General features: G+C 43.5%; 1 protein-coding gene across 2 annotated transcripts in view; it reads left to right on the top strand.

Moving 5' to 3' along the window:
* The window catches only part of DGKQ (diacylglycerol kinase theta), a 101,216-nt gene that overhangs the window by 45,047 nt on the left and 28,693 nt on the right, over nucleotides 1-27,476 (top strand). For both annotated transcript variants that reach the window (XM_075931293.1, XM_075931294.1), the window contains 12 exons: nucleotides 1,463-1,548; nucleotides 4,559-4,684; nucleotides 6,236-6,389; nucleotides 8,576-8,644; nucleotides 10,356-10,456; nucleotides 10,873-11,096; nucleotides 12,095-12,185; nucleotides 13,749-13,803; nucleotides 14,725-14,786; nucleotides 15,080-15,230; nucleotides 16,405-16,443; nucleotides 18,150-18,265. In XM_075931293.1, the coding sequence (XP_075787408.1) occupies nucleotides 1,463-1,548; nucleotides 4,559-4,684; nucleotides 6,236-6,389; nucleotides 8,576-8,644; nucleotides 10,356-10,456; nucleotides 10,873-11,096; nucleotides 12,095-12,185; nucleotides 13,749-13,803; nucleotides 14,725-14,786; nucleotides 15,080-15,230; nucleotides 16,405-16,443; nucleotides 18,150-18,265 (1,274 nt within the window). The remainder of the gene's footprint in view (nucleotides 1-1,462; nucleotides 1,549-4,558; nucleotides 4,685-6,235; nucleotides 6,390-8,575; nucleotides 8,645-10,355; nucleotides 10,457-10,872; nucleotides 11,097-12,094; nucleotides 12,186-13,748; nucleotides 13,804-14,724; nucleotides 14,787-15,079; nucleotides 15,231-16,404; nucleotides 16,444-18,149; nucleotides 18,266-27,476) is intronic.

Here is a 27,476-nt window from a genome sequence, read left to right as displayed (position 1 = left end):
TTTTCTTTCGAGAGAGCGTCCATGCAGTCTGGACGCTCTCTTTCGAAAAAGCCGATCACTTTTTCGATACAGTTTTGAAGTGTGGATGCTCTCTTTCGAAAGAAACTTGCAGTCTAGATGTACCCTTAGAGACATATAGGATCGTGACCTTTCATGGGCAAAACCCACTTCGTCAGATGAGCTGGAGTGGAAATAACAGAAACCAAGAGATCTGTCAAAAGCAGTCCTGATGATGAGTCTCTGGCTCTCCACACGCAGGCACAACATACTGTAGAGGCCGTGACAGTGCAAACTCCTTGCACTCCCTTAACAACTGTGTGTGTGTGTGTGTGTGTAACAGAGGTGTTTGCTTCCAGTGATTGTTTTATTGTCTGTTTCCAGTCCAGCTAAGGATGTGCAAGGAGGAAGCCTGTCTCTTATTGAGGCATCAGGTTACAAGTGTGCGGTAGGACACTATTCAGTGTCCCAGGACTCTATACTTCCTCTGTTTTGAAGGCACATTTTGTCAGACTCCATGTCTGCTCATCCCTTGGGAACTCTGAGGCCACGTCTTCACCACCTGGAAAATTGACACTCTCATGATCGATTTTCTGTAGTTTGATTTAGAGGGTCTAGTAAAGACCCGCTAAATCAAACTTAGAGGGCGCTCCCATCAGTGCCAGAACACCTGCTTCTCACGAGGAATGAGGGACGTTGACAGGAGCGTTTGCATAATTAACATAGCTGGAGTTGTGTGTCTTAATTCGACCTTCCCCTGTAGTGTAGACCAGGCGTTAGACTAGCAGAGCGAAGGAGTTGGAAGATGTGATGTTTGGAATGTTTATAGCTGTCTGCCCACCTTCCCCCTGCAATGTCAGCTCTTTGGAGATGTGGCTTGTTGGTTGGATATCATTTATAGGTAAGTGTCAGAGAGGTAGCTGTGTCAGTCTGTTTCATAAAAATTCATTAGTGTTCAAAGTACCACCAGAGTCCTTGTTTTTATTGATAAGCAGGCAACTCTTCTGTGTTGGGCATGTCCTCAGCTGTAGGAAATGAGGAAGTTTCCCTTCGTATTAGTGAGAGTTTCCTGAACTCCATATTCTCATTTCAAGCAAACTGTCCAGTTTCAGGCGAGAGGTGATATTACTAAAGAGGGCTAGTTTCTTTGAGTCAGACAATAGCCATCCTTACAACAAGCTAGACAATTGTTGTAATTCTCTTTATTGAAAGAACGAATCAAATCGCTTAGAGCAAAATTAGCTTTGGTTTCCTACAGCCTTGCTTTTTTCAGTTAAATAATAGTTGCATCAATGAAACGCCAAGCAAATTGAATCACAAACACCATAACAAAGATAAGTTTCTTGCACTCTGCCTGTCTGTGCTGACCCATACGTGGCAGGTGAAATGCTGTGTGGGGAGACAGGAAAACAATCAAGAAAACCCGGGTGTTAAAGACATTTCCTGTTTCCTTTTTTGCTTTCAGTGTGTGAACTCCACGTGCATGCCGATTGTCTCCCGTTTGCTTGCAGCGACTGTCGTCAGTGCCACCAACATGGGCACCAGGATCACGTGAGTATTAACTTCGGAGGCTAGAGCGGAACGTGAAGTAGAGTCCGTGGAAAACAAATCTGAATTGCCTCCCCTCCCCGGCCCCCAAAGAACACCCTCCTCCAGTTTCTGTTCTGTGCTTTACTGCGCGAGCAGCATTGTTTAGGTAGATCTGTTCCTGATGTATAAAGAACAGAAAAATACATCCTGTATCTTGTTGGCTTTTGTTGTGAACTGATGCACCTCCCCCCTCAACTTGTTACTGATATTTGCTCAGATTAAGCATATGGTGAGTCATTCAGAAAATCTGGCTTTATTGAAAAAACCAAAGACCACGCTTTGGAGGTGGGACTATGGAAATTCTCTCTTCTCCAGTGCTGCTTCTGTCTCCGATCTTTTGCTTCTCGTGTTGTGAAGCTGTAATGCTAACCAGTACCAGGCTGCTAGCAGGACGCATATAATTACCATCGGAGTACAAAAGGTGGCTCATTTCTGAATTGTAGCCAAAACTTTGCTGAAAATTAAGGTAATCAAGTGGCTTTCAAGGCTTATATTGAGCAGCTAGCAGCTTCCCTGGGGGTCAGTCGTTAGTGCCAGATACTAATTGGTTCTGAAAATCAGGCCTAAATGTTACCTTAGCACCGTTGCTTTTTGCACCAAAATGTCGTCTTCCATCTCTTGTACTGAAGACTGACGGGGCATTCTGAAAAGATCCATTGTTGTCGTAGGGGTAGGTGCCAAAGATCGAATGCCAAGTAATTTCCTGTGTATAGATTTAGCGTTCAGTATAGGACATTGTGGGCTGTTGATAGAACTTGACATGAAAATGAACGTTTTTCTGTGTGCACTTGGTAGCTGTGTCGGTCCCAGGATGTTAGAGACACAAAGTGAATGAGGTAGTAGTTTAATTGGACCCACTTCTGTTGTGGGGAGAGACACAAGCTGCACAGAGCTCTGGTTCAGGTCTGGGAAATAGACTTAGTGCTGCAGCTAAATGCAAGGTGGAGCAAAATAGTTAACATGCAGTTCAAGGGACAATTCAAGATGAAGTGGACCAGGAGGTCTGAGAGCTCTCCCCCCATTATTTACATGCTATAAAAACTCCATGGCCATTTGTGCCACGCCAACTCTTTCTGCGTATAAAAGCCAGGACCAGCATTAGGCAGTAGTGAGCAGGGAAGCTGCCTGGAACTGCACGCCACAGGGGCCCCATGAAGCGAATTTGCTCAGGCTTTGGCTTTAGCTCAGGGTGGTGGGGCTTGGACCCCAGGATTGACCCCCCTGCAATGGGATTTGGGATTTCTCCTTGGGCCCCAGCAAGTCTAGAACATAAGAACGGCCGTACTGGGTCAGACCAAAGGTCCTTCTAGCCCAGTATCCTGTCTGCCGACAGTGGCCAGCACCAGCTACCCCAGAGAGGGAGGACCGAAGACAATGATCAAGCGATTTGTCTCCTGCCATCTCTCTCCAGCCTCTGAAAAACAGAGGCCAAGGACACCATTTTATCCCCTGGCTAATAGCCTTTTATGGACCTAACCTCCATGAAATTATCTAGCTTCTCTTTAAACTCTATTATAGTTCTAGCCTTCACAGCCTCCTCTGGCAAGGAGTTCCACAGGTTGACTACACGCTGCGTGAAGAAGAACTTTCTTTTATTAGTTTTAAACCTGCTCCCCATTAATTTCATTTGGTGTCCTCTAGTTCTTCTATTTAGGGAACTAATAAATAACTTTTCTTTATTGGCCCTCTCCACACCACTCGTGATTTTATAGACCTCTATCATATCCCCCCTCAGTCTCCTCTTTTCTAAACTGAAAAGTCCCAGTCGCTTTAACCTCTCCTCGTATGGGACCCGTTCCAAACCCCTAATCATTTTAGTTGCCCTTTTCTGAACCCTTTCCAAGGCCAAAAGGTCTAATGCTGGCCCTGCTTGGTGGACCCCCTAAAACTTCTTGTAGCCCCCCGGGGGGCCTGGGCCCCTGGCTGACAACCATTGAAGTGACCTGTTAACACCTCCCCAGTCCTTGGGGGTTGGGAAGCAGCTATGGTGTAGAGGGCTGTTAGTGAGCTGGAGTAATAAACCATAGCCACACTAGCTCTCTTCAGTCAGTAACTTATAGGCCTGGTCTATACTGCATCAGAAGGTCAAAGTAAGATATGCAACTCCAGCTCCGGAAGTTACATCGACTCCAGCTATGTATCTTACATTGTGCTTCCGTGCCGTCCACACAGCGGGAGGCCGACTGGAGTTCGACGCGTCCTGAGTTCGATTTAGCAGGTCTGCGCTAGACCCGCTCAGTCGAACCCCAGAAGGTCGACTGCGGCAGTGTAGTGTAGATGTGCCCTGCGAGTCTAGCAAAGGTTTGAGCTCCCATGCTTGTGTTTTGAAAGCGTTGCCAGCTTTCCTTTTAGGGTGACAACTGAGAGGGCAGGCACAGAGTGGCAGCTTTGTGGAAAGGGTCTCCTCACAGCTGATGTGATGGTTTTGTCTTTCATCCTTTTGCTATGGCTTTTCTGCATTTTGAGTGGTAGTGCCGTGTGAAACAGCCCAAGGACAGAGAATTATTATAGAGGCCACATGTTTCAGAGGTCTGTTCCTCTGACTCTCCGCTGCTGGTGACTCAGGCAAGATGTTTAATGTTTGCTCCTCCAGTTTTTAATCTGTAAAAGTTTCCTTCCAACTTCGCCGAATATTTAGAGATCGAATTTTGGGCTGAGCAGATGGAACTATTTCAATGCCAAATAGTGTTCTGTGAATTGATGCATTTATGACAGGGCTCTATAGTACAACACTCAGCAAAAAAACAGGACAGCAAGACTTCTTTATCCTTGATTTACTGCACAACTTTAATGGACTGCTGCAAACTTGCTTACGCTGTATTTCAATAGGAAAGTACTTTCTTTTCGTGTATTAAATTCATTAAATATGCGCGACGTTCTATGATGTTTTTCCTCAAGCTTTTTACTAATTTAGGGACACAGCCGTGTTTTCCCATTGGGTATAATGCAATTGATTGATCCATTTTCTCAGGATACCTACCATCACCACTGGAGGGAGGGAATTCTTTCGTCCAGTGCTCGCTGTGAGGTGTGCAAGAAAACCTGTGGTTCCTCAGAGGTGCTCTCTGGCATGAGATGTGAGTGGTGCGGCATTCTGGTACGTCAGCGTCGTTAGGCATGCCGGTGGAACTAAAAGCCTTGTTGATGTTCTATATTTCAAGCTGGCCAGGCGTAAGTCAGGCATTTGTTAGATGATGCACAGTAAATCAGAGCCAAAGTGAGTCTGGGGTTTGTTTTCTGTAGTCTCCAAAAAGGAGGAATTTTAAAAGAAGGGGATAAAATGAAGACATCCGTCATGTTGTGTCTTAATGGGGTTCTTTGGTCTTATGCTGAGGCTTCTTCATTCAGTACACGGCTGCTGCTCTGCTTTGTGTCTTGTGGCTGTCGCACAGTTGGTATATTACAAGCTAGTCCTTGTGTTGTGGATAAAAGAAACAAACATACAGGCTGCTGATTGCATAGAATCCCTCATTCTAACCTCTTTGTGTTCAGTCCGTCAGCATGGCATGTTGCTGAACCCTGGAAACTGTTACCAATATTTCCTACCGTGTATTTGATTTTGTGGCCACCCTTTTGTAATGCTAATATTTGATTCCCCTATGTCATAAAACGATCCTACCTTTGTGTGCTGTGTCTCATCCAGAAGCGAGCCAAAACTCGTTACTGATGTAAAACTGATATACAACCTACTCTGTACATAGGGGTCCCTGCATCCATTATTTGTCATCTAGGGGTGGAAACATAGAAAGAGTGTAGGGAAATAACACCCAAACTGTTAGGGAAGGGAAGCGAAAAATATGTTTAATAATTTAAAAAACTATTTTTGAATTCCTACACTGTTCTAATTTCTTTAAAAATACCTTTTTTTAAGGCTAAACAATTCATCAGTTGATCGGGAATGATCAGGAATATTTTATCTGAATTATGTAGATATTCAAAATGACTTTTAAAAATAAATAATGTTGTATATATTATTTCAGTTTTTAAAGAATAACATTGTTTCTATAGTACTTCAGTTTTTCAAAGAAAAATGGTGGATTTTTTTCCCAAACTTCTTTTACTGGCTTTCTTCAGCAGCTTATCATATGTATTGACCATATTCTGATTCTAAGGTTAAATAGATGGCCTAGGATAAACGGAAGGCAGAAATTTACTCTAAGGTCTGAGCTAATAATATAAGCTCCAGAAAGGACAATTCCTGAATTTATCGAGGAAACTAAAACCCCGAGAGGAAATTGTAGCCTCTGACTCCCAACCAGATTAATTATAACACACGTATCCATGTTTTGATCCTCTTCTCACTTGTGAATGGATCAGATGCAAAACAATCTAACAGTTGTTCCTATATATCTATGTATGTTAACTTTGCGATTTCAATGGAGTGTTTTAAAACTTGTAAAGTGTCTTCACATGTAAGGAATTCTCCCTGTTATGTCAATACAAATATAGTGAGTTAAAATCAAATCTTATGCCAGTGGATGCAGCTGCATTCATAGCACAAGAGATGGAGCAGTTTACAATAAATACGAGTGTGTTCCAGTGTGGTTTGCAAAGCACTGACTGTTTGGTTACAGCGAGAACTTTTTTTTTTTTTTACCAGTTAAATGTCTGAGGTTTGAGCAGTATTTAATGTTGTGTCTATTTATAGGCTCACGCTTCTTGCTACATTATTGTGCCACCAGAATGTACTTTTGGAAGACTAAGGGACATGATCCTTCCTCCAAATTGTGTGCGTTTGGTTTCTCGCAATTTCAGCAAAATGCACTGTTTTCGGATATCAGAGAGCCTGCAAACAGAACCAGGTAAAGACTTTAAAAACTGTATCCAATAAAGTGCTAAATATGTGCAGTTACTATGTTTTACATCCGTATCTTAACTGAATCTCTTAATGTTGTTGATGATGTAGTTTGTCTTTTTTGAGGATGTAATATGAATCTGTTACTTGCTAAGCCTGTTACTACTGCTACATAAAGTGGCTTCTACATACCTTTGCTAAATTCTTGTTTCTGCTTGACTATTTGGCATTAATTCAACTGAGTTTGACGGTAAATATGTAGGTGCCCTGGTTTTCTTGCTGTAACATGTTCTAAAGAAAATTTACAAACACAGGACTTTTTGATGGAGATTCTTTTTTTTTTTTTTTTTTTTTTTCCCCTCCCAGAGGGGCTGCTGTGCTAGTCTGTAACTTTAGAAACAACAATCAGTCCTGCGGCAACTTAGAGACTAACAAATATATAGGATCATGAGCTTCCATGGACAAACCCCTGCTTCATCAGATGAGGGAGGTTTTACCCACTTAACGTTTATTCCCTAATAAATCTGTTTGTGTCTAAGGTGCCACAGGACTCCTCGGGTTTTTTTAAGGGTTTTGGGGGGGTTTTGTGAACAAAATCATGTCTTAGGCTGTAGCCTCAATTTATTCCAGAGATGAAGTAGCTTCTACATTTACAGGAAAACTACATCTCAAGGGAAGGGAGGAGAAAGCAACTGCATTTTAAGCACCTTTTTCGATCAAATATTTCTTCCCCTCGCCAGGAGTGTAAAATCCCGTTTAATCAGTTAACTGGTTAAACGTTAGGTTGAACTGATAAAGTGGGGTCCCGGGTGGGGGACCCCACCAGCCGGCTCCAGCCCTGGCCTGTGAAGGGAGGCTGCTTCCGAGGACCGGTTAACCGCTAGCCGATAAGCATCACCCAGTAAGGTTAACCAGTTACCTCTTCACATTCCTACCCCTCACCCTCGCATACATTTAGTAATTTATCATATAAGCAACAGTTGTAGTGTGCATTGAGGAAACGGTAGACGTGAGTTTTGGTTGGCAAACTAGGAAGATGGTGCTGATATAACCAATCATTGATGTGAGTACTGTTTTTATTTAGTACTTCATGACAGTCAGTATTTTGCTTTCCATGTTTGTAATGAAACATTTGCCAATTCCATGTGGAAGGGATTTAATTTGTAGGATAACATTTTGCTGCCACCTAGAGCGCGCGCTGCTTATTTCTTTTAGTTTTCTGGAGCCAGGATGTTCTTATGCCTTGTTTCTTTTTAGGCTTTAAATTTCAAACATCCCAAATGTAAACTTAAATTTCTCCTTAACAATTATTTTTATACTTTAAGGATGGTAACTAGCTTTGTTATATTAAGTAGCAGAGAAAGGTTTTCTCCATTATAATTCTTCTGATTATATATGCTTATTTTACAAAGTTGCATTATCCAAATTTAAGTTGCCTCCGTACATTTTTAAGGCTATAAAAACAAACTATAAGCCATCTAATACAGTGAACCTCAGTTTTAAGTAATAAAATTCCCCTAAGTGTTCTTTTCTAGAACTGGGTAAACAAAATTCTGTGTTATTTTGTAACTATTTAGTTACAGAATTGTTTTTATTAAATGCATAGATCTGATTGAAAACAATTTAATACTCTGATTCCTGTTATAATTTGGTCATTTAAAACATATCAGAAAAAATACTTTTAATTTATAGGCACACATAGAATCCTAGAACACTAGAACTGGAAGGGACCTCGAGAGGTCATCGAGTCCAGTCCCCTGCCCTCACGGCAGGACCCAGTACCATCGTCTAGATCCTCCCTGACAGGTGTCTGTCTAACCTGCTCTTAAATATCTCCAGAGATGGAGATTCCACAACCTCCCTAGGCAAGGTTGCAAAAAGGATGACATTTGAAGGTAGTAATATTGAGACAATCAATGAGAGAATTTTTCTTTCTCACACACACTCAGTTGTTACATGTTATTGCCTATTGTCAGTGTGTGTTACATACATTCATTGCTATGTTTAATGGTGAGTTTCATTGTAAATAAAAGTACTAGAAGAAGGAAAAATGCTCAGTTATAATGTGTGCCTACCCTGTGACTTTTGTTGTCGCTATCTTTTCCATAAAACTATTTTAAATAAGACTAAACTGTTGTTTAGTGCAGCTCAAACTAAAAGCTAACCAGCTCCTTGAAACTTGTCTTTCTACAGATGAAGATGAGGATGTTGATGGCTTAACACAGGCGTCTGTGAAAGATGCCCAAATTTCAACAGAATCAAGTAAGTCGAATTTTAGTGAGTTGGGAATATTGGCTCACTGCAGCCTTTATTATATGCCCTTAACCTGATCTTCATTAGAAAAAAAAAATAGGGCTTGTAAAGAAAGCTTCACTCTGGTCAGACAATTATGTGCTAATAGTAATTACAGATCTTCCTGCGTATTCAATGTTGGGTCAGGACATTTTTATGCGTATGACGTGATAAGGGATAGGACTTTCTGTGAAATCCACTCGAGCATTGTAGTGAAAAGAGGTGACGGCATTCATGAATGAATGAGTTAAATCATTGCAATCCAACTTCTCTAGGGATGATTTCCATGGGTCAGTATCTCTGTCCTGTAATCGCTTTTATAAGTAGTATTGTTGGTAAATCGCATCTAACCATCTCTGGCGGTAGCAACTAAAAAATCGTGTCTATTTCACGATCCCGGGATGCTAAGTGATATGTTTGGAGGGCAGGCAAGATGTTTCTTTTAAGCACTAGCCTTTCATCTGTGGATACATGGGTTCAAATCTTACCAAGGACATAAGCAAAAAAAGTTCTACCTTCTGCGGAGGTGAGGCCAATCAATATAGTGGTGTTTGTATTTCAGGACTGAAGTCCATTGGCAACTGGGCAGTGCAATTTTTGCACCGTTGATTGCTCTGGGTTTGATATCAGTTGTTGTTAATCTCTCATTTCCTTGAACAGTTTATTGAAAGAAAAGGCCGTAGAATAGGTTGCTAAAGCCTGACCTGTCCTGAGCAGGCCTGGCCTGGCTGGAGCAACCCGCTGCGCCTCAGGTAGGGGGCGCTGCAGCCCGGCCAGAGCTGCATAATGTTTAACTGGTTAAATTGTTTAAGCAGGATTTTTCATCGCTAGTGTAGGTATTGGGGAGCCCATAGGTGCCAAGGGAAATTGAGGGGTGCCATGCCTATGTGGCCGCGGGGGGACCAAAACACAAGTTGGCCCAGGATTCCCTTTTCCCTCAAGCTGGCCCTAGCCATAGTAAGGCAGAGGGAAGATCCTCAGGATAGATGGCCTTTTGCGTGAGCGACCATGACGGACGGCCTTTTGAGTGAGAAGAGGGTGCAATTTAAAGACCAAATGAACCACCCAGAAGACATTTCAGCCAGCGAAAGCATCTGAACTTCCCCCCCTCATGACAGCCTTTTCGGCTCCTCTCGCTTTGCTTGTCATCACACAGAGCTGGACATTTTTTATCCCACATCTGGTTTCTTTCAGAGCTGTAGCAGCTGCGGTTGTAACAGGGAGCGTAAACAGGGCACTTGGAGCCACTTGTGCATGAAGGCCCGTGTTCATAACACATGCCTTGTAAAAATGTAATATAGATAAGAGTTTGGCCCTTGCACCCGTTGGAACAATATTGCCATTGTGAATAGCAGAACCAGGGAGACATGAGGCCTGGGGATCACACCCAAATCTGTATTGCTTACCACTGTCACACTGAGAGGAACTCATTGATAGCGCTACATGGATGCCTTCTCCAGCTGGTATTAAGTTACATACACTTGACCGTAGTTGAGTTACATTTTAGCCCAACAGCAGGAAAATGAAAGTAAACTTAAGAGAATGCAAAGATAGGTTGTTCTTTAAAACTAACTGAGAGCAGATTTTTGTGAGTTGTATTGTCCAGTCACGGGCTGCATACTTATTGAGGTATGATGGTATTCGATGTTGTTATGGTCGTGTAATCCTCTATTTTCTGTAGGTAAACAAACATTAAAGATATTTGATGGGAACGATGCAGTAAAACGCAATCAATTTCGACTGATTTCCGTTGCAAGGATTGCAAAAAGTGAAGAGGTTGTGGTAAGCGACTCTGAAATGGATAACTGTTTTGTCTGATAGTGCAGCGGTTTTCAAACTTTTTCTTCTCAGTTCTCAGCTTAAGAAAATTGATGCCCGTGACCTGACATAATTTGACAGGAGTGTGGGCTCTGGGGTGGGGCTGAAGAGGAGAGCTTCAGCGTGTAGGAGGGGGCTCTGTCTTTGCGGGGTGGGTCAGGGCTGGGACAGGAGGGTCTCACCTCGAGCGGCTTCCAGTCAGCACTGCAGCAGGGAGGCTAAGGCAGCTTCCTGCCTCTCCTGGCACCGCAGACCCGGCTGCGCCCCAGTTTTTCCGTCCTTCTAGAAAAATCTTTTCAAGATGGCAAAGTAGCTGAATTTCATAACTGATGAACGTTTTCAGAGGCGAGTCAATTGCTCTGTTCTATGTGGTGTCGTAGGAGGCCGCGCTGAGAGCATACTACATCAACGACGATCAACAGCACTATGAGCTCCAGACTTTTACTCAGCAGACCTTGTTTTCTGATGACGTCATCAACAGAAACAACGGTGCAGAAGAAACCAGCTCTGGCCCCGTGTTCCGAGAGGCGGTGCCCGAAGCGTGGATCATCAGAGCCAAATCGAGAGAGCAAGAAGTACTAAGAATTTATCCCGGGTGGCTGAAGTGAGTGCTTTCCTTCTTTCTGCAAGGTCCCTCTGCCTAGCCAGTGTAGCTTTCTGTGGTGGCCAGGCATTGAAGTTGCCCCCTTGTAATGGAGGACAAAATCCACTCTGCTACATTTCAAGGATCTGTGTTGGTATAGCATAAGAAGGGCCATATGGATCAGACCGAAGATCCATCTAGCCCACTGTCCTGTCTTCCAACAGTGACCAATGCCTAATGCCCCCCAAGGAGCGAACAGAACAGGCAGCCATCAAGTGATCCCTCTCCTGTCGTCCATTTCCAGCCTCTGGCAAACAGAGGCTAGCGACACCATCCCTACCTAATTCCTGGCTAATACCCATTGATGGGCCTAACCTTCATGAATTTATCTAGCTCTTTTTTGAACCCTATTACAGACCTGGTCTTCACAGCCTCCTCTGGCAAGGAGTTCCACAAGTTGATTGAGATTTACGCTTTCATTTTTCTTTGTTTCTAGACCCTTTCATTAACTCTTCCATGGATGTAGCCCTCAATCATGCACGCTGAAGTGTCAACCGGTCCCTTTGCAAAATCAAGGCAGATCCCGCAGCTTAATTAGTTTTAGTGCATTTGTCACTCCCAAGGAGCCATGTCTTTTTGAGCTAATTGAATCTGTGTCCAAATAACAAGCAGAAGCTTAATTGTGAGTGTTTGTTTTTTGAAAGGGGACATTAACCAAAACGGATGAATGTCAGATTCTTTTCTGTGTTAGGAACAGGTGAGATGATTAAATATGATCTGATTTATTTTTTTACTTCTGAAGTGGCTTTGTATTTTGTGCATCCTCCAGAGTGAAAGGAGACCAATCCGTGTATAGTCACTTCCATGGTATAGATGCATCTTTCCTCCCAAATGGCTTCATGAGTTGAATGTCTGTCCTTGCTGGAATTGTGGAGGAGGAGATGGATGGATCTCGGTACCCTATCCTGAGCTAACCCACCCTGCATATGTGATTGTAATTTTACATATTTTTTGTCTAGAGTGGGAATGGCATACATCTCTCTAGTGATAAATAAGGAAAGCACCACTGAGACAGTAATTAAAGAAGTTCTTCCACTACTAGGACGGCAGGTAAGCAATGTAAAGCTCCTAAGAATTTCTTTGGACTCCCTGTGAACTATCCTCAGAGTTCATTCCAAAGAAAATGTGTATTTTGCAAAATGTCGGGCATTACCTTCCCTGGACTAAGGCCAAGCTTAACCGATTAAAGGCTGTGGTGAATTGGCAAGGCGGGAGAATTTGTACGTCAGCTCTTGATGGATGATTCGCCAAAGCTTTTGGATGTTGAAGTCCTTAGCAGTTCCAAGCACCCTAAGCCTAAATTAATACATCTATAGTAAACCTAGGTGATGTAGGGATTTCGTACTTTTTCTTCGAATACTGTCTAGACCATCCCTGATAGACATTTATCTAACCTACTCTAAATATCGAAATATCGAAATATCTTATCTAAATATCTCCAGAGATGGGGATTCCACAACCTCCCTGGGCAATTTATTCCAGTGTTTTACCACCCCGACAGTTCGGAACTTTTTCCTAATGTCCAACCTAAACCTCCTTTGCTGCAGTTTAAGCCCAGGTTTCTTGTCCCAAAAGTCTCCTCTATAGCAATTGTGATGCCGGATTGTGTACGTGTTCACCAGTCCCCTGTAGCTAATAGAACTAGGGTAGTGGGGGGTAATCAGATTATTCAATTCTTTCAGTAGTAAGGATAGCAGCTGCCTGGGGCATCTGGCATTGGCCACTCCAACAGACAGGCTACTGGGCTACATGGACCTTTGGTCTCACTGAGGATGGCTGTGTGTGTGAGTGAGTGAGTGAGTGAGTGAGTGAGTGAGTGAGTGAGTGAGTGAGTGAGTGAGTGAGAGAGAGAGAGAGATATGAGTGTTCCTCTTCTGTTCTGATTGAATGGTTCTGAGCAAGGATTTTGGGGTAGGTAGATAATATTCCTTCTCCTCCCCATCAAGACTTTAAACAGTCTGCTGCACAAGCAGCAGGATTTCGCTCCAAGGTGGACCTGTGCTGTCAATAGCTGTTAGATAATTAATACATTTCACTTGCAACTTGTATTTCCACTGGTTAGCTTGATGGGCTGGCATTTTTCACTGCTGTTTGTGACAGCTGTTTTCCCTTCCCCATGGCTAGATCCTCGGGGCAGAACTGCTTTAATAGCACCATCGGGCACTCCGCAGGGAACACTAACAGGGCGCTTCAGCAGCTGTCTTGCCGATTGATTTGTGGGTTGCGTTGGTGGCTAAGAAACGAGAATGTTAGAGGCTTTGTGTGGGACGGACAACAGAAATGGAAAGGGAAGCTTTTTCCAGAGACAAAAAAGTACAATTGGGTATCTTCCTTTGTGGTTTACTTCTCTCTGTGAAAAAGGAACATGTTTGAACTGCAGAGAGCTTTATTTTATGTTTGGACCTGAAATAGAACTCTCTGGAGCTCAACAATTTTCCTCTTTCACCAAAAGAAGTGATTTATTACCTCACCTATTTTGTGCCTCGGGTTAATTTTAAGTACTTAATTTTCTTGCACTGGTTAATGTTGTATTGTAGCCACTAAAAGAAGACAAAACTATGTCAAGTTTATTTTCTATCAAATTGCACATCTAAATGTGGTGTCTCTTGGCAGATGGAAAGCCCCCAGAATTTCAAACTGGTAGAAGTACTCATGGGCAGTAAGCAAGGTAAGTTGAGAGAGACTTTTCCTTCCCAGTGAATAACTGTAGTTGAGTCCTATAGTATTAGTTTATGTATTTTAATTTTAATACATCCATATTTAATTTGTGCAGGTCATCGTCCAATAACTGAAAGAGATTGAATATATTTCTGAGCTGAAAAATGTTGAAATATTGGATCAGAAATGTTTGTGGTTTTTAAATTCATCACCATAGATTTTGTGTTTGGTACTCTATTCTTCCTTCTTTGTACCAAAAGAAAGCACATAGCAAGGCTGTGTTTTCTGGAGAGGTGTGCAAGAATGGGGAGGTTTTTTAGGTTAGTGGCCAAAGCAAAAATTCATGGGGGAAGAGGAAAAAACAGTTAAAGACAAACCAAAATGGAGTTTTGTTTTGTTTTGTTTCTCCTCCCTCCCCACCCTCCACCCTGGCAAAAAGGAAAAGGTTTTTTTTTTTTTTTTTTAAATGGGATTGAAAGAAAAGTTGTATTTTGTTTTTGAGTCCTGTTTAACCTTTTAAATTTTTCAAGAGAACCGTGAAATTCCAAAACAAGAAGTTGAAACATTTCATTTTTCAAATGCTGACACAGTGAAGTTACTGCAATTTTTTATTTGACCCAAGCAGTTTGCCAAAATTAACCTGAATGTGCTAATTATTTCAGTGAAGACACATCTGAATTTTTTTTCTTTTTTTAGTGAAAAAATGATTTGCATGAGAAGTTTCACCAGCTCTCTAGTTTTGCCATTGAACGTAAATTGTAGCTTGTATTTTCATAGTTCTACTCGTGTTTAATTTTAAAGAAAGTGGTAAAACATAGGTCCAATGTTAATTTCCTTAAAATGGTACTCTTATGTGCGTTTGCGTCTCAACTGAGTTATGTAATTCAGATTTTTTAAAAGAAAAACACTATCATGGTTTTTATTTCTCTAGTTCAGCGAATGGTGCTGGATAACCAGGAGAAGATTCTGAGCAGACTTAGGGACATAAGAAAGGTAAAAAAAAAAAGTTAATCTTATTTGTGCTTTCCAAGTGGCTACGTGAATTTTTTTTCTCAAATTCTGGGTAATTTTCATTGAACTGAGGGGCAGTAACTTCTATATAGGCTCATAAACAGAGTTGATAGGTTTAGGAGCATAAATTGTTGTAATTGGTAATTCTTTCAGAACACACATTCCGGGTTATGGGTGGTGTTGCTTCAGAGATAGAGGAATTGATTTGTAATGGCGTTGTGGGTTTCCCCGTGATATACCTCGTAACATGACACATTCTGGCTTTCCTTTTGTAGACTTCAATACGTCAGATGAATCAAACAAGATTTTACATGGTAGAAAATAATAAATCTGTCGTGCGGGTACGTTTGTTTGTGGGCGGCTTGCCACCTCAGCTCTCTGCTGAAGAATACACTAACATCCTCAAGGAGGAATTAGCTATCAAAAGTAAGTCAAATAGTATTATCTTTGGACTATGAGGCCTTGATTTTACTTTTATTCTTATATAGGGCTGTCCCTGGGGGGCGAGGGGAAACACCCTGTCCCTGCTCCATCCTGCCCCCTTTCCGAAGCCCCCTCCCCTGAGCACCACAAGCCAGTCTCCCCGCTTCCCCCCGGATAAATCCTCTGGCCATCTCAAGACCCATCCATAGGACAGTTGAGGGGGCTGCTGTGAGCCTGAAGCGGCTGCCCTGTACCATCCCAGGGTAGGCTGGCTCTGATGTGACATATAGAATAACGTGCTGAAGTAAAACTCTGCTCTTCCTCTTTCAGTTTTTCTTTGTGCATGCTTGTGGCCTCTTGTAAGCGAATGACATTTTGAAAAATGGCTTTTTTTCCCCCTCTTTAGTTTCCTCTGAAAATAGTGAATTTTTCCCCTCTGCTCCTGTCTTAACCTACTGACAGTTCTGTGTAAGAAACAGAAATGGATCGGCTTGCTGGTGGTTTGAGAGGACACTGGAGTTGCATTATATATGTTTGATTCCACTGACCTTTTTATCCTTTTTTTTTTTTTTAAACATACCTTTACTTTCTATCTAAATGAATGTGTTCTCTTTAAAAGTAACAAGCCGAAAATCAGGATTTTTTTTAATCGAAGCATACGTAAGATTATATTAATCATTCCCCAAGAGTACCGCATGGGAGTTAACTTCCTTCAGGAAGGTAAATTTAGTGAGGTGCACTGATACGTTAACACTATCTGTCATCTAGCATGCGTGTTAATTGAGTTCAAATTGTGGCAACGCAGCTTAATTCAGAAGTGAAAGGGAGTATACGTTTAATAATTTTGTCTTTATTACAACTGATCTGTTCTGCCTAAAGTATTGAGAATTCACTTTGGAGCTTGTTTGGGTACACAAATTGATCTTTTTGCAGTCTCCTGTAGCTTTTACTTTTCAAAGTTAAACACCGTGGTGGTCTTGTCTTCTACTTGTACAGAATTTTAAAAATAATTGCCAGCTTTTAAGGTAACTTTGGAAGAGCACGAGTGTTAGTGGGTTAGTTGGGGATGCTGGTTTTTTTTGCGATTTAGAAGGTTTTTTTATTTGAAATAAGTGCTTTTAATGTTTGCAGTTAATGTACCCTAAGTCTGAAGTACATGCTCTTTTAATTTTTGCAGCAAACCTGCTTTCTGTGAGTCATGTTTACGCAGTGCAAGGTAAGCTCCTAAGATTTTAAACCAGGCTCATTCTTGTAAAAGTGTACCAACCTCAGAAATTCTGACACCTGCTCAAAGCTCAGAGATGAGAGAATGCATTAGCGATCTTATCAACCCAAAAATCTTTACAAATCAGATGTAAATCATTGTGTATTTATATAAGCCACACTGTACTTTCCTGCAACCCTATTTTTAATAAGATGGTGTCATGCTTCGTACGGCTGTGATGAAGATGTGTCTGTTAAAAGTGAGCTTTTAATGTTAATTTCAAATAACTACAACAGTAATTGTTACAGGCAATTGCCGTACATCCTCCTCTCATTCTGTCCTTTTAAAAAATAAGATGTTAGAATTGGTTCATCGTTAAACCTAGAAAAATACCCACAGAATTTCAAGGTCAGTGTTTCACAGATCCAGCATTTTAGTTTTAAATAATAAATACACTGGACATGAGAAGGCTAATCTGTTATCTTTGAAAGACTCATAGAATAGAACACTAGAACTGGAAGGGACTTTGAGAGATCATCAAACCCAGTCCCTTGCGCTCACGGCAGGACCAAGCACCATATCGACCATCCCTGATAGATGTTTGTCTAACCTGCTCTTAAATATCTCTAATGATAGAGTGTCCACAACCTCCTCAGGCAATTTATTCCAGTGTTTAACCACCCTGACAGGAAGTTTTTCCTCATGTCCAACCTAAACCTCCCTTGCTGTAATGCAAGCCCATTGCTGCTTGTCCTATCCTCAGAGGCTAAGGAGAAATTGTTTTCTTTCTCCTCCTTGTAAAACCCTGCTATCATGTCTCTTCTCAGTCTTCTCTTTTCCAGACTAAACAAATGCAGTTATTTCAGTCTTCCCTCACAGCTCATGTTTTCTAGACCTTTATTTCTTCTTCTTGCTCTTCTCTGGACCCTCTCCAGTTTCTCCGCATTTTTCCTGAAATGTGGTGCCCAGAACTGGACACAGTGCTGCAACTGAGGCCTAATCAGCACAGAGTAGAGCGGAAGAACGACTTCTCGTGTCTTGCTCACAACACTCCTGTTAATGTATCCCAGAATAATGGTGGGTTTGTTTTTTTCAACAGTGTCACTGTTGACTCAAATTTAGCTTGTGGTCCACTCTGACCCCTAGATCCCTTTCTGCAGGACTCCTTCCTAGACAGTCACTTCCCATTCTGTGTGCAAAATGAATTGTTCCTCCCGAAGTGGAGCACTTTGCATTTGTCTTTATTGAAGTTCATCTTATTTACTTCAGACCATTTCTCTAGTTTGTCCAGATCATTTGGAATTATGACCCCATCCTCCAAAGCACTCGCAACCCCTCCCAGCTTGGTATCATCTGTGCATTTTATAAGCGTACTCTCTAAGCCATTACCTAAATCGTTGATGAAGTCTATGAACAAAACCGGCCCCAAAACTAATCCCTGTTGAACCCCACTTGTTATGCCCTTCCAGGCTGTTTTGGTTTGGTTTCTCCTTTTAGTTTTCAGTGTTGGGGAGCTTTTGAATTGGATATTGATTGGACTTGACAGTATTGGAAATCAATTTACTACACTGGATGAGTTTCTTATATTTTCTTAAGTACTGTAAAACAAATTTCTTGCGTGGTCATCTTCCCTCCACCCCCCCCCCCCCCCCCACTTTACTTTCCTATTAAGGCAGTCCATTTGCAACTAAAGATTTCCTTCAATACATTTGTTACAGGTGCTGTTGTACTTGAAATTTCGTGTTTTTCCGAAGCTGAAAGAATATATATGCTAGCTAAAGACACAATGATCAATGACAAACAGCTTACTGCCACTGTGCTTCCTGAAGTTCTGGTAAGACCTTTAAGTTACATAGTGTGTACGAAAAAGCCAGGCTCTCTTCCTAGAGCAAGGTGTGAAAACGGTTTGATATGTGAAGGGATGTATGTTGATACTGATCGCAAAGTGCTGAATGTGATGTGAGGGTAGTGACAAAGCTAGAAAGGAGTGAAAAGCAATTCTCATCGTTCTCCCTGCATTCTTTTCACGATCATTCAAATGAGGTGGAATTCCTGTCCTGCGGCAGCTCCATCCAAGTTGCTTCGGTGTTCTCTAGGCTTGGTTCCTGGGTAGCTCTGGGATAGACCTGCCGACTCTTGGTTGGTCTTGCCTATGTTGAGTGGCAGAATCCCCGTATTTGTCCCCTTGTAGCATGTAGTGTTGTGGTGCACCCCAGGCGGGATGCTTTTCTCCTGAGGGAGGGGCGAGCAGAGGACTCTTTGGGTATGGCTACCCTGCTGTTAGACCCTGCGGCAGCCTTCCGCTGGCTGACTTGGCTACAGGATTGTTTAATCGCAGTATAGACCTTTGAGCTCGTGCTGGAGTCTGGACTCTAAAATGTTGCACACTGGCGGGGTCCCAGAGCCTGGATCGCAGCCCAAGCCCAAATATCTACTCCACCATTAAGCAGCCCATTAGCCCAGGTCAGCCAGGATGGGCCCAGCCACAGGCTCCTCACTGCAGTGTAGACACAACCTTTGTTTCTTCTTCGAGTGACTGCTCTGTGTTCTCACTCGTGGGGCGGCTGACCGTGCCGCGTGGCTGTAAATGTGCCGCGTTCCTTTGGAGCTTTTTTAATGCAGAGAGCTAATGATATCAACAAGGATTTCCGCTATGATTGCCTGCTGAGTTAAGCGATAGTCGTTAGCGGACCTCTACCGCGTCATAGAATCCTAGGGCTGGAAGAGACCTCATGAGGTCATCGATCCAGCCCCCTGCCCAAGGCAGGACCAACCCCAACTCAATCAACCCAGCCAGGGCTTCGTCAAGCTGAGACTTAAACACCTCTAGGGATGGAGAGTCCACCCCCTCCCTAGGGAACCCAGCCCAGTGCTTCCCCACCCTCCTCGGGAAACAGTTTTTCTTAATATCCAACCTAGACCTCTCCCACTGTAACTTGAGACCAGTGCTCCTTGTTCTGCCATCCCTCACTACTGTGAACAGCCTCTCTCCATCCTCTTTGGAACCTCCCTTCAGGAAGTTGAAGGCTGCTCTCAAACCCCCCCTCACTCTTCACTTCGCTTCTGCAGACTAAATAGACCCGACTCCCTCAGTCTCTCCTCGTAGGTCATATGCTCCAGCCCCCTAATCTTTTTGGTCGTCCTCCACTGGACCCTCTCCAATGCGTCCACATACTTCTTGTAGTGAGGGGCCCAGAACAGGACACAACACTCCAGATGTGGCCTCACCACTTCCGAATAAAGGGAAATAAACAGTTCTCTAGATCTGCTGTCAATGCTCCCTCTAATGCAACCTACTATGCCATTAGCCCTCTTGGCTACAAGGGCACCCTGTTGACTCATATCCAGCTTCTCCTCCACTGTAATCCCCAGGTCCTTTTCTGCAGAACTGCTCCTTAGCCAGTCGGTCCCCAGCCTGGTAACTATGCTTGGGATTCTTCCCTCCAAAGTGCAGGACTCTGCACTTGTCCTTGTTGAACCTCATCAGATTTCTTGTGACCCAATCCTCTAATCTGTCCAGGTAACTCTGGGCCCTATCCCTGTCCTAGAGCATATCTACCTCTCCCCCTAGCTTAGTGTCATCTGCGAACTTGCTGAGGGTGCAATCCATCCCCTCATCCAGATCATTAATAAAGATGTTGAACAAAACTGACTCTAGAACCAATCCTTGGGTTTTTCACAAGTTTACCACAGTATTCCAGTGAACAGTCCAAAAAGTAGTTTAAGATGGAGCAAGCATCTTTCTATAAAGCCATTGAAATTAGTCAGAGGGTCTGTTCCTTGGCTCCTCCCTTGCCAGGCCGTAGAGGCTGGCAGTTCAGAAGGCTAGATGGAAGATGCATCACGTGATGTTCTGTGGCACCTCTGACGGGTGCTTACAATGGACTCTGGAGAGGTTTTTTTCTAAAGAGGCCCTGCCTGAAAGAGAAAAGGAAGAGCGCTAACTCAGTGCTGCCCTTTGTAACCCAAGCAAAGTGAGAGTTCTGTGGTAAACTTGTGAAATACGCCGTTTCCTTTCTTACTGTTGCATATCCGTAATTCAGTACTTTTCTGTGAAATCCACTCCATGAAGTGATGCAGTGAATCCTTCATCACAGGCTGAAGACGCTAGATTGAGGATTGGTTGTCTGTCTGAAAGCTAGGCTGTCGCTCAAGCTGAAGTTGTGGGCTAGCTGCAGGAATCGTTTGGTGAAATTCCCTGGGCCCAGGGTTCAGAATAGATAATCCTAGAGGCTTTTCTGAGTCTTAAAATGCCTGATGGAAGAGCTTTATTCGTAAACCATACCGACGGACCAGTAACTTTTCTGATCCAAACTGCAAGTCATCGCAGAAAATATAAACTGACTTGAAAAGGCCAGTCTGTCATCCTCTGTGTGCTGCCAAATAAATATTGCTAATAATATTTTTAATTTGTAATAGCTTTCCGATTCTAAGGAGCTGTTGAGATGGCAGGAAGGGGGTGGCAGGGGAGGAAGGGGAAAGGAATACAGGTTAGTGAGCTTATTTTAATACAGTAATGTAGTTGATGTAGGACCTACATTTTAAAAAATAGTGTGATCAGACTGCAGTGCCCTCGAGGGCATGCAAAGGATATGACACAGCCACTTTGTTGTTGACATCAGTGCGATGGCTAAACAAAAGGAAGATGATAGTTCCAAGCTTCTTTAGAACTGCAAGAGAAAAATCTGTATTTGCCAAATTATACAAAATTAGTAAGAGAACAGTGTTTCTATGATGGTAATACAAACAATGGCTAAAAGAAGAGAATCCTTTTTGAAAAGTTGCGTTTGAACTAATGTAGATAACGTGACGGCGCTTCTAAAATAGAGCATAAATCACAATTACTTTGGGTAAGTCTACAAAGAGTACTTCATCGTTATTAAAAAGAAACAGTGCTTTAACCACCTCCAGATCTGAAGTCCTCCCCTTCTATAGACCAGATGTCATTAAAATGAGTCATCTTAGCTCATTTTTACCTCAAAAATGTGTGCCTTCAAAAAGCTCTGCAAAGGGAAACTTTGCACGAGCATGGAACTGACAACAGTCTGCAAGGGCGCTGGTTTGTTTGCAAAGACGTTTCTAAAAAACAACAACAAAAAGCAAAATCTTTTCAAGCTCCTTACCTGAGCAATAGGCTCCGTGAAATCACCGGGTGTATTTCCAAAGGAAAAAGCTATTTGTTTGGGTTCTAAATCTGTATTCGGTCTCAAACGAGAGAAAAGTTGGTTATTTCCAGTGATTGGCTTTCCTAGGTTGAATAAGGAAGGGGGCTGGCAGTTTATTTGTCTGAAATGTTTGCCTGGCTAGAATAGCTGTGCCCAAGGGTTCCTGATATTGGGTACGTCTAGACTACTGGCTCTTGTGGACATCCAGTTCTGTCGACAAAGCAAGCCGCTATGAGAGTGTAGACGCAAAGAACAGTATAGATGCGATAATGCCTTCTGTCAGCAGGACTCTGCCGACAAAAGGCGTTAATCCTCGTAGAATAAGGTTTACTGCCATCGACAAAACTGCCGAATTCTGTCGACGTTAATTCGTCTGAACTCGGTGGTAGTGTAGATGCAGGTACAGTTTTGTCGACAAAAGTCCACTTTTGTTGACAAAACCCTTTAGTCTAGACACACGAATTATGCACATTAGAGTGGAGTCCTTTGAGATCAGGAATATAAATCCTAATACTGATCCTAAGTAGGGATGTAATATTGTAGTTGATTAACCGATAAGCAAAAGTGGATAGGTTAATACTATAGACTACACGCATTACCCGCCCCGCCCCCCCACCTGCCAGTAAATTTTTTAGCAGGCTGGCCAGCAGCTCAGCTCTCTCCTAGCTTGTGCCAGGTCTGGGACCTACCCCCATGTGCATTTGAAGTGTACAAGGATCCAGGTGGGCAGGCAGCCAGGTTCAGTTCTGGCTTGTGCTGGGTCCGGGCGCTCAGCCCCTGCCCTAGACAGAGGCTGCTGCCATCCAGTGCTGCTGCCTCTGTATCAGAGGCAGCAGCGCGGGGCAACAAGTTTTTAAACTGGCTCCCCTTGTGGACCAGCTCCCGTCTGGCACCCCACTCTGCTGGCTCTGATACAGAGGCGGCAGGGGGCTCCTTGGGAGTGGGGCTGGAGTGCACTGGCTTCTGGCCCCACTCCTGGGGACTACAGAGTAATCGACTAACCGATAAGAATTGTGAGGTTAATCAACTATTCAGTTAACCGATATTTAACCTCCCTAGTCCTAAGATCGAGCTCCTCCTTGGAAACCTCCAGCGAAGGAGCTTTCAAGACTTCCCTAGGCAGTCCGTTCCCCTCCACCTCATTTTGTTGTCTTGAAAAATAGTACTTGACCAACGGAGTTAGAGGGGGGTAAGGAATCGCATGCTGGAGTGTGACCTGAAGCAAGGAAGTAAGGTGCATAGCAACCAGTTTGGCCTAACGATATTGTGCTGGGTCCTAACTGTTTAGATAAATGTCTTCACCGGCAGAATTGGGCCATCCTGGGGAGCCGAGTCAGCTGCATTATTGCAGAGAGCTCATCCCCTTGCAACATGGCAAAATATACACCTATCCCCGTGCTGTCACTTGCCAAGCCCCGCTGTTCTGGACCTGTAATTATGAAGAATTAGGTGAAAGTTACAAGATGCTAAGATTATCCCTCCTATCCTGACCCAGACCTGTGGGGCGCCAAACCACCTTTCACGTAGAGCTTCTGCATGTGTAAATGCCCTCTTGGGTTGCAGGTGGGAATTTCTGGTCTGCCTCTGCTGGGGAAAGTTTGTCGGGCAGAACCTTTTGGATTCATTTACTGTGAGGCGTTCCATTCCGCTGCCACCAGACACGGCTATGCCCGATATGCAGCAGAACTGGGATGAACACAAGTAACAAATCTGCCACAGCACAAAACCACGGCCTACTAATCCTGATAATAAAAACCACTTGTGGTGACTGCCATAGCATGTAAATCACGCCCCTGCAGCTATCTCTGGCGGATAAGCAATAAGTTTCTGACTAAACACCAGCCAGCGCAAAACCCCTCTGCAAATTTCTTCTCAAGCATCATATCAAAGACAGGATAAAAGGGGAAAAATCCTACACAAGACTGTGTGAGTCACATATTCCATTCTGTGGAGTAACAAACAGTAATTCATATTTTCCCATTTGGCCTTCACTAAGGGATTACACACAATTCTGCAACGCCAGGGTGACAAACGGCACAGTCATCTGCACCAAAACAAAAGGAGACATGTACCCCTGAGAGCTCTGTGGCACTGCGCTTCCCAGTCCTAATCAGGGTAACGAGTTTGCATGGAACGGCTTCATCCTGACTCGAAAGAGAGGCTGAAGCTGCCTTCATTTTGCAGATAGGAGTTGAGTACTATACTGCTTAATTTTGCTGCAGATCGTCCGATTTGGATCACGTTAAGCATTATGCAGAACACGCTTGAGAGAGTTTCTTCCCCACTAGCATTCTGCTGTCGAAGCCTTTCTGTGAGAATGAACTCCAAATTGGTATCTTGATGATGATTACCTGTTCAGGTTGAACCTCTCTAGTCCACCAGACTCTGGTCTGGCAACATCTGTGATCTGGCATCATTTTAGTTAGCCAGACGTCCAGTTGTTGTGGGTGGGGCCAAGTTTCCGGTGGTCCCATAAAGTTTGTTTACAGCCAGCAGTCCTGGCTCTGTGTTCTGTGCTGTTCTTTAGCTCTAATTTACCTCTCAATGTCTTCTAAGAGCTTAGCAAACAGTGGAAGTGTCGGTAATGCTGCTAGACAATCAGGCTTTCAGTTAATTTTTGAATGTGCACATTTAACATACAATTCTGTATTTATTAATTTCTAATAATTAAGGAACGTAATAGAAAGTACATGCCTCCTATGCTGTTTTAAAATGTCCACAGTAGGGATGTAAAGGATTAGTTGACAGAATAGTCGACTAGTTGCTCCCCCCATCTCTTGCTACCTCTACCAGAGTCCTGCTGGGACTCTTGTACATTTCAAAGGTGGAACGCGGAAGTGCCTATTGACTAGTCAGGAAATTCCATCGACTACTCAGTTAGTAAATTAATCGCTAGTTAACATCCGTAGTCCACAATATATTTAAAAGCTGGCTTTCTTGAGAAGAAAAATTAAAAGCACAAGTTCTCAGCCTCAGTCGTGAAAAGGTACTTGCCTAGTGCGCCGTGTTTAAAAGTCTTGAGCTACAAAGCAGAGAAAGTGTCTGAAATATTCTTTTAACACTTGACACAGCTTTCCCCTCCCATGTGGATAAGTCAAGCAGCGAGTTACATTTATAAGAGTATTTTTAATTTCTTCCGGGCTTGATACCAAGAATGAGAAATATCAGCCCCACCAATAAAAAAAAAATCATCTTGTGGAGGAAGTTTTAAATGACTGAAAATGATGCATCCTTCCCAAGGCCTTAGCTGGGGCATTAGTAAGATATGTCAAGTTCTTGTATATTTACATACGATCCTTTGACTTTTCTTCTCTTCCCTCCCCTCCCCCCCGAAAGCATTTCTTAGTTAGCACAATTGTTGCTATATAATGTGGGAAGCTCACCCATCTGCTCAGCTTACATATAACTAGCTGGTTTTCACCATGCACCAGATAGTTATTGTCCTATGTGACTTCTGGGATACGTAATTCTGCCTCTTCCTACCCTTGATGAATAGGTTAATGTGCTAAAAGGCCTCCATAGCACACTCAGCCTCTACAGTCCTGTGTCTGTCTTTACACTTTGACAACCTAAATTGTCCTTATTTGCATAAACTCTCAAATTGGCGTTGGCAGTGCTTGCTAATTATCCTCTAGATTAAGAATCTTAGCAGCTGTAGGTAGAAAAGCTGTCTCCGTGCTAGTGCAGGACTGTTACCTGCACTCATGTTTCCAAGGTCTCGTCCATTTTACTTATACAAGCCCCAAGTGAAAAGGGGCTGTCGTCTGCGGGGGTCCCTTTGGAGACTCATCTGCAAACGACAGAAATGTTCGTACTGATCAGTGATTTGAGAAAGCTACAGAGGTCAGCGCTCAGGCACTCCATGCCTTCTGAAAAACCAGCGCTTGTGTAGGGTTGCCAGATACTTTCACAAAAAATCCCAAACAGGCAGGGACAAATTGAGCCAAAAAAAAAAAGAGGTCACTGCGCCTTTAAATTACCTAGCTCCCCCCGCCCTCGCAGACACCACTGGCCTTCCGTCCGAGGAAAACAGAAAATACTGGACATTTTATGTTTCCGGTATTCTCTTTTGGCCTTCTGTCCAGTTTAAAAAAAAATAAATACCCAACTCTCTGGGCGAAAACCAGACACCTGGCAACCCTACTTGTAAGATCTCAAGGTAGGAACTCCAGAACTGGGACACCCAATGTTCTTCTTTGCTTGTGAAAATCTTGGCAAACGTATCGGTGTCAGGAAATACTTCCTCATATTCAGCTTGCATCTTCCATACCTTCGTTTTATCTCATTACTCTTCATTGCAATCCCATATTACGTGGGAGCGAGTTTCTTCCCTTCCTAGGTATTGCAACCCTTCAGATATTTGTAGTCTGGTGTCAGGACTCCTTTAATGGTTTAGCCAAACCACAGAAAGTTGAGTTCGTTTCCTCTTTCCTCATGCATCATTCCTTCCAGCCTGAGGCTAAGTGGCTGTTCTCTCAACGGTCACCCGTTAGTGAATGCAAATGACCATGAACAGAGGGCCCCAGCAAACATTTCCGTTTGTGAACTTTCCGTTGAAAATGCCTGACAGCAAAACAAAGGAGCAGCTTCTCTGTACATTCCTCCATCTTTGTGTGTCTGTGGAAGTTACCCTTCTCTCAGGCCTGGCTGAATGAAATGAAATGAAAACAAGATAGCTTGGGGCCATCTGGTGTTTGGACAGTCATTTGAGAGCTGGTTTAAAACATCCCAGTATTTTGTTGCTTGCATTTGTTCCTTACCTAAATCTAACCTACTGCATTAAGCGCCCGCATTGTCATAAACGACGCACGCACGCGCACACACACACACGCACACCCTGCATCCCCTCTGGTGAACGTACTGCCCGATGAACTCCGGTTCCACCGGCTCCCTCTGTAATTGGGTGATAAAATTCCTTTGTGGAAGAACAGCTACTTTTAAATCCACGACTGAGTGCCCAGGCAGGTTAAAATGCTCCTCTGCAGATTTCTGTGTGTTACCTTTTCTGATGTCTGATTCGTGTCCATTTATCTTTGGTGCAGAGACTGCCTGGTTTGGCGAATATCCGTGGGAGAGGGGTGTTGCTGGCACTTGATGGCGTAGATCTCGTTAGAGGATGTGCAGTGGCATGAGCCTCTGATGTGGTGGCTGATGTGATTAAGTCCTGCGATGGCGTCGCTTGTATGGCTGTGTGGGCAGAGTGGGCAGCGGGGTTTGTCAGGGGGTGGGTTCCTGGGTGAGCGTATCCGGGGTGTGGGGTGTGGCTGCTGGTGAGTGTTTGCTTCAGGATGGTGGGCTGTCTGGAGGCGAGGGCTGGCCTATCTCCCAAGGCCTGCGAGAGGAAGGGATCGTTCTCCAGGGTAGGCTGTAGATTGTCAATGATGTGCTGGAGGGGTTTGAGCTGGGGGCTGCAGGTGATGACTAGGGGTGTTCTGTTTTTTCCTTGTTGGGCCTGTCTTGAAGGAGATGACTTCTCGTTAACACTGGCCCTACAATTGAGAGGTAACTTCTACTGCCTTTGTATATCCCCAGGATTCTATAATTGCCACTCCAACTCATCTGATGAAGTGGGTTCTACCCATGAAAACTCCTGGCCTAGTAAATCTGTTTGTCTCTCAGCTGCCATGGCTACCTCTCTGAGATTGAGGTTAGAAGAGAGTCGTAGCCCCAGCTACTCCAGTCCCTTCCTTTCAGTGGTTAGCTGTGGGGATAGCGAGAGACAGAACAAAGCGTATTTAAAACTTCCCCGGTATCTATTATTCAAGTGTGATGACACAGGACCTTTTTGGCGGGGCCTAGTCAGGCTTTCAAAGGTCTGAGTAAGAAAGGTAGATTTTAGTGGTTGCGTCATGCCCCTTGTGTTTTCCTGGATTGCTGTTG

The sequence above is a fragment of the Pelodiscus sinensis genome, chromosome 6, assembly GCF_049634645.1.
Source record: "Pelodiscus sinensis isolate JC-2024 chromosome 6, ASM4963464v1, whole genome shotgun sequence".
In the NCBI taxonomy this organism is placed as follows: domain Eukaryota; kingdom Metazoa; phylum Chordata; order Testudines; family Trionychidae; genus Pelodiscus; species Pelodiscus sinensis.
Note: the sequence above shows the minus strand (reverse complement) of the source record. Positions and strands in the feature narration are given on the sequence as shown.